Raw genomic sequence first — 11,364 nt, forward strand, 5'->3', positions numbered from 1 at the left:
AGGATTGCGTAGCATTTCTCGGGGGTTGGCGAGTGTTAGCGAGCAGGGGGCGGAGCCTCCTAGTACATTTATAATACGCAAAACGTATATGACACAGAGAATTATTTGACTCGAGTTATAAAATAATTATAGATTTTTAGAGTACTAAGCAATAGGTTACGCTTTAAGTTAATTATATATTCAAGATTATTAAAAAAGTATATGTTATGTTAAGAGTCAGTTATAGATTCAAGATTAATAAAAGCCATGTTGAAAAATCAAGATTATTACAGTCCCACTTTGGATTGGAATGATTGTAAGACACGGTTTTCTGCTGGTCAGTGAACAGGTGGTTGACCACCTTGATCAGACTGGGAAGGATCCGAAAGTGAGTTATAACGATCCTCGTTAAACAGTAAAGCGCTCGAATTCACGTGCAGGTCGTCTTGCTGCCAAAGCCATCCCCTTTGCAGATGAACAGAATTGTGATGGTATGTCTTCGGATCGTACTCTCTGATGTTTCCCAGGCTGTCAACAATAGCACATTGTACTGCTCTAGTGCCAAGTATATAAAGTATTACTACTCATTATTTAGCTACAAATTATAATTTACTATAGATTCAAGTTTTTTAAGCTATAAATTATGTTATGAGGTAATTGTAGATTCAAGATTTTTAAAAAAGGTAATAAGTTTTGATAAAAGATAATTTCAGATTTAAGATTATTAAGCCAATTTAATTATAAATTCAAGATTACATTAAACTATAAATCATGTTAGATTTTACATTTAAGAATGTTTTATATGTCATAACTCAATTATAGATTCAAGATTATTAAGCTTTAAATTATGTTATAGGTTTATTATTGATTCAAGATTATTAAGCTATAAGTTATGTCATAAGTTGATGATATATTTATGATTATTAAATTATATATGGATAAAATAATGTTATAATATAATATGTTACAAATTAATTATAGATTTTCATAGCTTTTGAACTTTGCTTAAAGAACTGTACCTTTGAACTGAATTACTGTCACTACATCAAGGTGTAAGGTTTCAATGAAATTATTTTGTGCTGTTGAGCTAAATCTATTCTACTCATTTCTTCTCTTTTGTCAATAAAATAGTTAAGGCTGTTTTTCTAAGGTTTCGTCGTCACATGAAATGATGCTTTTTCGCGAATAATGTGTCAACGAATAATGTGTTGATGCTTTTTCGCGATTTTTATGACTACTGTGAATTTGCAACTGTTGCTCATGACTGTTGGGACAAATTTGTCCTATCTCAAGCCAGCACTGTCTACGCTTATTTTGAAATTTTTGGGGGCAAAACGTCCATATCGAGAAAAAGACACAATTTTGAGAAAATGAAAAGTGTTTGTGGTCAACTTTATAATTTTTAAAAACTTACTCCAATGCTGCATTACCTGTGCTCATAAAAATTTTCAAAAACCGATAGAATACGGTAGTGATTTTGATAATTTTCGTCTAGATGAAAAAATGTCGCCAAATTGGCGATTTTAAAATAGTTTAATATCTTTTAAAATATTTAAGTTAGTTCTCTGTTCTAAAGCCCTGATAATTCTTCATGGAAAGATTACATATATAGTTTAAAATTATCGCATTGCTTCAAGTGTAAGGCACTTAAACTATAGCTTTTTTATTTTCCTTGGCGACAGAGCGTCGAAAAACAACGTTCTGATTTCTACAAGGGGGGAGGGATTGTCTTACTTGGAATGGATAGACGTTCCTCGAGATGAAAGGTTGCAATGTGATGATTTCGTATTGTTGAATTGAAGTTTCTTCTCCCATTCCGTCTTTCTTGCCACCGAAATACACCCTAAGGGGTATTCTTTTCAAATCGGTTCCGAGAGGATCCTGCTCATCGTCAGCTGCAAAGAAATTCATCAAATGTTAAGAATCAACCCCACTAACAATAATTAAACAATTTTCTAAACAAAAGTTCTGAAATAAATCTGACTTTTCAAACATTTTAATCATCAACAGATTTGGAATTGTCTGCAGATTTTGTTTTGTTAACAAAATTTGTAGAAAACTCTCGAAAGGAATTCCAAAAACTTTCAGCAAAATATAGGCTACACCGTGTGTTTAATAGAGATGTCCAAGCCAGAGGCTGAACTATATAACTTGACACTTATCATTCAATCAAGTGTAGTATTATGGTTGTCAATGGCAACCAGTTACACTATTTTACTGTGAAATAAAATAGGGTCCATTTGGTTTCTACTAGTAATTGGTTAATCAATTATAAATTTTCAGTAAGCATTGAAATGACAACAGCTTAAAAACAGAATGTTTTTTTTGTATATATATAATCATATAATATAAAAAATGTCATTTATTTATATAAATATCAGGAACTTTTTATCATTTCTAAATGAAAACAAATAGATAAGAATTCAATAAGTTCAAACGATTTTTCAGACGTTATCCTCATAACTAGTTATAACAGCTTAAAATTCTTCCGGCTATGATATATATTCCTCCCCATTTCCTTTCTTACCCAGCTACGAGTAATCCACATTTAACAAAAACTCTGATTTCTTTCTTGACTCTTACAAGGTATAAAAAGTGGACTAACTCCTTCAGATTTGTCGTCAAAGCAAAATTTCTTTTATTGGCAAAGAATTCACTTTACAAAAAGGTAAAAGTATTCCCGTTACAATCAATTGTCGAAACCAACGAATGAAGTTGCGCCAATATTTTAAAAAGAAGTTAAATTTTCAAAATATGATAAGATTTCCGAATAACAGGACAGTTTCAGAAAAGTGGTGTTTTCTGGGAAAGTTTCTAGAAGGCTATATTTGAGAATATCACTTAAAATGTTTTTTTTTTCATACTTAGAATGCATAATTTGTCTGCCCAAAAAATGGTGTTTTTTTAAAAAATAGTATTATTATAATAATAATAATATTCCCCCATAAACTAAATGATCGTTGTCATAGAATACTCACTCGTGAAATAATAATCGACGTAAGAATTGTCACTTCCACTGCACCTTCGCCAATACTGGGCTTTGAGACCTCTAATAGTGAATTCAGTTTTACCCATGTATGCCTGGAATTAAGGAAAAATCATTCTTAAACTTATGATTTTTAGTAATTTTTATTCTAAAATTATACAGCACCTACGACATTCCAGTTCGATATAACACTTACTCTCTAAAATGAATAAATGTCTGCATGGCGCAAACTTTCTGCCACCAAAAATCGCACAATTACGTATTGTTCTGTTCTGGAATTATTAATTTTAATAGACTTTACCTTCACTCTAAATACTCTCATGTGAATTGTTGATTACCAATACGCAATCTCAGAGCCTGACTAAGGCAGGGGCATACAAGGCAGTTGACCTCCGGGCCCCCGCATAAGAGGGGGCCCCCAAATCGAATAAAAAGTTTATTTTACGTTGCATTCTTTAATGAACTTTTTTTTAAACAAAATATCAGTACAGTGTAAAATCCGTCAGTTTTAAGTTAGTTTCTTCATTAATGCAAATTCATCTATCGTATGAACACAATCTATATTTCGTAAATCCATGGCTTTCTATTGCGGACTTAAGCTAAATTTTTGCAAGTACGATGGACATATTTGGCCAATCAAATTCCTGTGTTTTTACATATTGCAAAATGGAATATGTTTACAAAACATACAGGCTTCTGATTGGCTTAATTGAGCCATCACAATTGCGTAAATTTAGTCAGGACGGATGTCAGCAAGGATATGCCCTGATGTCAGCAAGGATATGAATTTTTCCATGCTAGATGACAAAGTTAACAATCAGAAAACTGCATTCAGCATGATGGACATAGAATTATCAGAAAATCAATAAAATGGACAGAACGTTATTTCATCTGACCATTGGAGGAAGTGCGACTTAATAGCTATTTTAGATTCTAGTGAATTTTCGTGTTATCTACAATGAGGTGAAAATTTTAACTACCTCAAAATTAAATACTTTTAAATTCCTCCATATAAAATATCTTTATTAATGATGCAGTGGGGGCCCCCGAAGAAGTTTTTGCCCCGGGCCCCAATTAGGCTAAGTCAGGCCCTGCGCAATCTGCAATGCAAATCAATGTTATCATTCGCTTACGTTTAACCTTTGGGCAACATTGACATTGATATAGATGTGCCTTATCAATCATGTCAACCTAGTACAATTATACTACTGTATTTTAATATTTGCATTATAACATTTAAATGTGTAACTCTAGATCGCCATCTTAACTATGCTAATTTTAGTAAGGTACAGTGTTATGGATGGGTGATCGTGTAAAGCTAATGGTGGTGGCGCTAGTGGTAAAATTGCTCTTTCAAGACTTCCGGGTTACTGCTTCTGATATATTTTTACGCCGCAGATTGAAAAAACGCGCCATCATATTATTGCATCATATCTTTTGCAGTATTTCACATGTACCGAGTTCTTTCTTTCAGCCTTTAAACTTCAGCATTATCATATTAATATTATAATCATTAGAATATTTTCTAATTAGGCTATCTTAAAAAGATATTTTTAGCGACATTTTATTCAAATGTAGCCAAATAAGGGATAAAATACAAAACATGGCAAACCTTAAGAATTATTCACAATGAGATATTAACTTTCCAAAATTTTTTTTGGCCTTACGACCTCTGAGAATCAATACATTTCTGAAAGCTCTTATGAATGGTACAATTATGTTTAGATTTGAACCCAAATTACAATAACAAAACTGCGTAGAATATTAGGCTTGTTCACACATCGCCTCGTAGTCATAACATAAGCGGAGGGATACACCGGAAATTTTCTAAATTTCTTCCGGTTTAAGGACGCTTGTTATTGTTTACATTAGACCACCCATCCATACACTGAAGTAAAAATAAATTACCATTTTAGATTTTCTCGATGTGCTGTTCCAAACATCTCTTGCAATCTTGAACATGGCGGAAGGTCCGAATGTTCTTTTTTCTTCATCACCTTCAACACTGTACCGCCAATCTATCATGTCTTGACTCTCCATATCGGGTGTATCTGTGGCGTTCTTAAGCTTGCATGTTCTCTCTGGTAATAATAAGTCACATTAAATCATATTTGTTATCACGTTGTGTTTCTCAGGCAAAAAGGTACAAGATCATCTAGAGTTAAATGCAATATTATCTAAATCGAAGGTACGCGATCTAAATTTAAGGTATGAAGTTAAGGTACAAAATGAGGGTATAAGGTATAAACTAATTCATATTGCAATTATCTAGCTTTATGAAGGAAGACATAAAATTCTCCAAAACGAATGAGTTCAAAACTTATATGCAAATTTTAAAAATAACTACAGAGTCGTTGTTAGGTTTATAACAGGTTCGAAAAATCTTGCTATTGGAGGAGCTTTGACACAGGGCAGACGAGAGATAGTTACATATCGATATTTTATAATTATTGAGGTAGTTATTGGGTAATTAGCCTGATTGGCAGTAATGTTAAGTAACATATTTAACCGAGATGGAAGTCTCAAATTTGAACTATTTTTTCATATTTGAGACATATTCATGTTAAATAAAATAAAAAAATAAGCAAGTTCCATTTCAATAACTGAATTACTCAGATTTATCGTGGTAATTAAGGTGTGATTAGCCTGATTAACAGTAATGTTAAATAACACGTTCTTTACTAAGAGGGAAGTCTCAAATTTGAATCATGTGTTCATTATAAGATAAATAAAAATCTAAGCAAGTTTCATTTCGATATTCGTAATTTTTTAGGTTTATTAGGGAAGTAATTAACATAGTTGACAGCTTTTACAAAAAAAAATATATATAAATAAATAAACAGTCTACAATTTCTAGCAAACAAGGAGGCACGAAGCCGTGAGTTCGTGTAGGTTGATCAGCTGGTCGCCTCAGGTGGCTTGCATATATAACATTCACAGTTTGAGATACGAGAATTGGTTCTGCTCTTCCTTTGGTTCAAAATCAAAAATTATCAGTTTTTTTGTAAGATCCTAAGGGTTTTCTTTGCAAATAAAAAGTATAACAAATACAAATTAAAAAGGGAGTAGTACCTGATATTTCCCAGGCTTCGTTGGTTTGAGTCCTGTACACGTAAGACGAACTATTTCCAGCCTGATGGGCATCTATTCTGCCTCGTCTCTCAACAAGATCGTAGTATTCAGTATAGTAGTTCGTTTGTTGCTAGAATTTAAGAAACAATTTCGTATTAAAAATAACTGAAGTATCATCTTTTGCATGTGTATATAAAGTTGCAGCTTTCGTGAACAACCACAGAAAAGTTGGTTTGTTTACTCGCAGCAGGAATAATGCTTCTTTGTTGAATGAATAAAGAAATGGTTAATTTAATATATTGTACTTACTAAATTTTGAATAGTGTATTCCACAGAAAGCTGAAATGATTCTACGCCGTCTTTTTCAATATCAGGAAAGTCCACATCTAAATTAATTAAAAAGAACATATGCGAATTAAAAAAAATATAAGTTACACGTACTTTAACTGAAATTGAATATCCTGATACGATTCCACATTCTCATTTCGAAACAAAAAGAAACGATATTTATATTAATGTAGAAATTTAATGTAACTGATTCATTGTTTAATGTTAAGTTTTTCTCTGCAATTTTCTCTCATGTCAAGAAGATCGATTTCTAAATTAATTTAAAAGTAAAATAGGATATCAATTGATTTTTTCAGAAAGAAAAAAATTCATAAATTTTCAGCGTTGAACCCTCTTTCAGAAAAGGAACTGAAAATGTTCCCGTTTTCCAAAAAAGACTCGTCTTGCAGTGGACTGATCGTTAAGACACGGTTCCCAGCAGATCACCGAAGTCAAGCATCACTGGCTGCTGTCAGTGTGCGGGTGGGTGGCCACTTGGATCAGTCTGCGTAGGGAACGAGGGTGTGCGGTATTGGTCCTCGTTAAACTGTTCTACCGTAAAGTGCTCGACTTCGCGCGCAGGTCGTCGGGCTACCGAAGCGGGGGTGCCATCCCCTCTGCTGAGGATCAAAATTGTGATGGCATGTCTTCGGATCATCCTCAGGGATGTTTCCCAGATCGTCGCCAATAGCCCTTTGTGCAGCTCTAGTGCGACGTAAATGAACAAATCAAATCATTCCCAAAAAGACTCAAACGTTTTTAAGCGCAGGCTATGACCAATTCCTCCAAGAATGACTCAGGGGATAGAGTTTTCGATTTCCAATGATTTGAACCGGGTTCGATTCGCAGCGATGGCTGGTCGATACGAATTCCTTCTTTCTTCCTGGAGGTGTTACTATAACTGGACTAGGTCCGTTCACAACGGATAAAGAGATTTCTGATCATGGCATCTCTGCCTTAGAAACTATAGCCATCGACGTTTGGCCAATGGTCTATAAGCGCCTGTATATTCACTGCACTACCATGATTTACACCAATGAAACAGCAATTGGTAGTATTCATCCGGTTTTCTCACCATTCTCGCAAACCACCCAATTGTGCGTGTGTGTTTTATTTCATTTCATACTTAAAATTATGGAGTACTTGAATATTTAAGTCACGATTAAAGAAAGTGTAAGACGATCAATTTAATTGCCTCTGGACGGGCAATTAAACCTTTGTCAAAGCCGCAAAAGGCGAAGATGCTTTCTTCTATAATAGCTGGGAAGTCTTTCGTTGTAAGAAAATATCGGAAATGCTGCATGTTTCTTGGATTTAAATTTCAGGTTCATCGGACACAAAATTATACTAACTTCAAAACTATGCATTCAAATTGAGACACTTTACCTCTCTTTGCACCAGATAAATCACAGTCACTGTGCACTAAAGCGTATGCACTAAATAGCAGAGTGAGGATTGCCAGGCACCTCATCCTTAAAAACTTTCAAGAGATCTTCTCTCTTTCAAGAAACCTTTGAAAAGAAAATTAACAAATTAATTCACAACAAAAAAAATTAAATCATTCTGTTTAAATCAAATTAATTTTTATTATTCTAAAAAGCTGATAAAATAGAACACAACAATATAATTTTGATTTTTTTTATTTTATTTATTTTTATTATATATTATTTATTTTTATTACTATTTATATTATTTTTATTAATATTATATTGTTTATTTATTTTTATTATATATTATTTATTTTTATTATTATTTATATTATTTTTGTTTTTAATAATATTATATAGTTTATTTATTTTTATTATTATTTAGATAATTTTTATTTTTATTAATATTATATAGTTCATTTATTTTTATTATTATTTATGTTATTTTTATTTTTAATAATATTATATAGTTCATTTATTTTTGTTATTATTTTGATTATTTTTATTTTTAAATAATATTATATAGTTTATTTATTTTTATTATTATTTATATTAGTTTCTAAATGCAAATATTCTTATCATTTTGCGCATGCAAGTATTTTTTTTCATTTTGCACATGCAAATTTTTTTTTATGTTCTTCACCCAATAATTATGCAGATTATGCTTTCTACTATTGAATCTAGTATTCTAAGAGCTACTATTATATTTTATAAGTGACAAAAAAAAACGGATTTGATCCTAAATAACTTTTATTCTGATGATCGGATTTTCACGAACTAAGAGTCAATCTTAAAGGCTCAAAAGAATGATTTTAAATATTCTAATTAATCAATATTTTGAGTTACGAAATCAGACACAAAAAAGTACCGTCTCTATAAAACATACCTTTCTCTGGAAATATTTGTATGTTTAGCCATCAAAATAGGGTTCCTATCGTTTAGATATAAGATCGAACAAAAGCTTGGGCCTCATAATGTTAATTTCCTTCCTTTGTGTATTTTACCATATCTCTTGAAGTTTTTAAGAGAATCAAAAATATTTGCACACAATTATAAAATTCATTTATCCAGAGATTCCAAGTAAAAAATAATTTTAATAATTTTTTAAAAGAATTTTTATAAATTATTTATATTTTTTTTTTATTATTACAAAGAATGGAAGAAGATTTGGAGCTGAGAAAAAAATTTCAATTGGAAACCAATGAACTAAACCCAAACCCTTTTGAGTCTGGGTTTAGTACATGAGTCTGGGTTTAGTACATGAGTTTGGGTTTAATACATGGGTTTAGTACAGACCCAAAAAGAGATGATTAGATGAAACAATAGATTTAATTATAATAAAAATCAAGTGGAAAGTATGAAACATTGTATGGATGTAGTATGTTTGTATGAAAGTATGGATGTATTGTTCAGAAAGCCAAGGCCCACAGAGAAACATAGCCAAGGTAGAACTGACTAAGGTCAGTAGAAAAATATACAAAGAGTACAATGGAATAAAAAAATTTAATGCTCGATAGGTAGTTGCAGAACTATTAACCATTAAACTTCTAGTAAAAAAAAATTACAATACGAGCCACTCTACACGCCTCAGAAATGCAACTACTAAGTTAAAGTTAGACATGCTGAAAGAACAATTCTTATCTATGAGCTTAACTTCAGCTTTCTCAGAAATTCATTCGAAAATTATTGTAATTTTAAGTCCTTTTTTGCAAATAATTTCCCTTACTTTTTGTTTGAATTAGTAAATATTTATCCGTCGTCATTGTTTATTTTCAGTCGAGTTCTTCGTTTCGTAAGCTTTGGTATTAAAAGTAACAAAAGAATGAATCAATAAAATTTTTTAAAAAAATATGTGAGTGTGCTCGATTTTAAATCTTAACTTTTATATAAAAATGTTTAAAAACATAAAACACTGAAAAGAGATAAAACCGCTTTGGAATGTTGTAAGATATCGATGCATATTGTTAATAACTGAAATTACTTTTCATTTATTACATCTTATTGTGTTGCACATTCTGTATTCCTAAGTTAAAGTTTAAGCTTTTTTCATGTACAGTTAAACTATTAACAGTTCATTCCATTGCGATTAGTATGCTAACAAGATGTTCTTACACAAAATTAAAATAATCATATATTTTAAGAACAAAACTTATAAATAATCTTTTTTTGTTGTTGCTGAAAATATTGACTTTTTAGGGTGGGAAAAGACAGTGATGAATGAGAAGCAACCTCGGGGGTTGGTGGTCGGAGCGAGCCTCCTTCCATTCTTTCAAATTACTCTAATATATCATTTTATTTAGGAGAGTAGTCTTTAAATTTTAAAGGAAGAACAAATATCGGAATACCAAAAATTCGGATATTTCAGATCTTTACAATTATTTTATTTTTTATACATATCATTGACTGTCCATGTATGTGTTCCTTTTTTCCTCAGCACAGAAACAACTAAAAACAAAAAAAATTTAAATTTATATTAACTAAGTTTTAATTGATATTTTGCTATACATACCATTTTTATTTTATATCTTAATATTTAATTAGAAAATTAATCCTTAATTTTTTTAGAATTAAAGTTATTCACAAATAATCTTATACATGAAGTAAACCCATTTTTGGGGCATACATATGGTAAAGAAACTGTCAACTTTTTTAATTAAAAAGCTTAAAAGAAATTTACAGAATTTGATGCTTTTAATTAAATTTTTAGGAATTTATAAATTAATGACATTATACTTACTTTTTGTATTTTTTTTAGTCCTAGCGGTACCACCTTTCCCCAAAGTTGACAAGAGGAATGAGATGACGCCCCTGAGTTCAAAAAAAGCAAACACCTACTCCCCGTATATTATCTTTGTACCTTTTGTTTTCATTTATCTATTAAATAATGAAAGAGATAAGATGCATAAAAGAAATATTTTTAATCGATACAATTAGTTCTTCACTTTCATACACGCAAAGGGAGAAAGGTTGAACTAGAATTCCATCAGACAATATGCTTATCTTACTCTAATCAAAGTTCATTATCTTCCATATCTAAAAAAAAAATAATAATAAACTATAATACTTAATTTTATATAATTTATAAAAAAAATTATTTTGAAGCTTCTGCCTTTGTATTAAAAATAAAAGAACAAAATATATTGTACATTAAAGATATCTCTCTGGATTCGATAAAAAAATTAAAAAAAAAAAACATCCTTAATTAAGATTTAAATTTTATTTTTTGTAACCCAGTCTTAAAATTATTATTCAATATATAATACATATGTCATAAATTTAAAAAAAAATTTTTTTTTTCAAAATGAGGGCAAATTTGAGCATAAAAACTACAGTTTTTTCTGTAACGCTAACAACTCTTCGACAAATTGTTATACATAAATAGAGAAATAGTTTTTTTTCTAGTACAATAATATGGTTATCTGTGTTTTGAACTAAAATCTTAAAAAAATTTCAAATTTACAAAGAAATACATTTTATCTATTGATTTTTTTAAAAGAAAATTTTCTACACATTCTTACTTAAAGCATGATGAAAATTATAAATTCACGCTTAGTCCCTAGCTTTAAGTTAAAA

At 30.6% G+C, this 11,364-nt stretch overlaps 1 protein-coding gene across 2 annotated transcripts in view; it reads right to left on the bottom strand.

Moving 5' to 3' along the window:
- LOC107442687 (uncharacterized) overlaps positions 1 to 10,753 on the bottom strand; it is a 37,179-nt gene extending 26,426 nt beyond the window's left edge. The window contains exons 1-7 of one of the 2 annotated variants that reach the window (XM_043053255.3): positions 10,529 to 10,753; positions 7,751 to 7,875; positions 6,347 to 6,423; positions 6,038 to 6,167; positions 4,874 to 5,046; positions 2,958 to 3,060; positions 1,714 to 1,874 (exon numbers count right to left, since the gene is read on the bottom strand). In XM_043053255.3, the coding sequence (XP_042909189.2) occupies positions 1,714 to 1,874; positions 2,958 to 3,060; positions 4,874 to 5,046; positions 6,038 to 6,167; positions 6,347 to 6,423; positions 7,751 to 7,835 (729 nt within the window). In that variant the 5' untranslated portion in view covers positions 7,836 to 7,875; positions 10,529 to 10,753. Of the gene's footprint in view, positions 1 to 1,713; positions 1,875 to 2,957; positions 3,061 to 4,873; positions 5,047 to 6,037; positions 6,168 to 6,346; positions 6,424 to 7,750; positions 7,876 to 10,136; positions 10,232 to 10,528 lie in introns of those variants that run through there. The other variant, XM_087165410.1, reaches the window with a different exon arrangement.
- Between the last annotated feature and the right edge of the window lie 611 nt (positions 10,754 to 11,364).

The sequence above is a fragment of the Parasteatoda tepidariorum genome, chromosome 6 (assembly GCF_982258835.1).
Source record: "Parasteatoda tepidariorum strain Cologne lab strain chromosome 6, Ptep-v5.0, whole genome shotgun sequence".
In the NCBI taxonomy this organism is placed as follows: domain Eukaryota; kingdom Metazoa; phylum Arthropoda; class Arachnida; order Araneae; family Theridiidae; genus Parasteatoda; species Parasteatoda tepidariorum.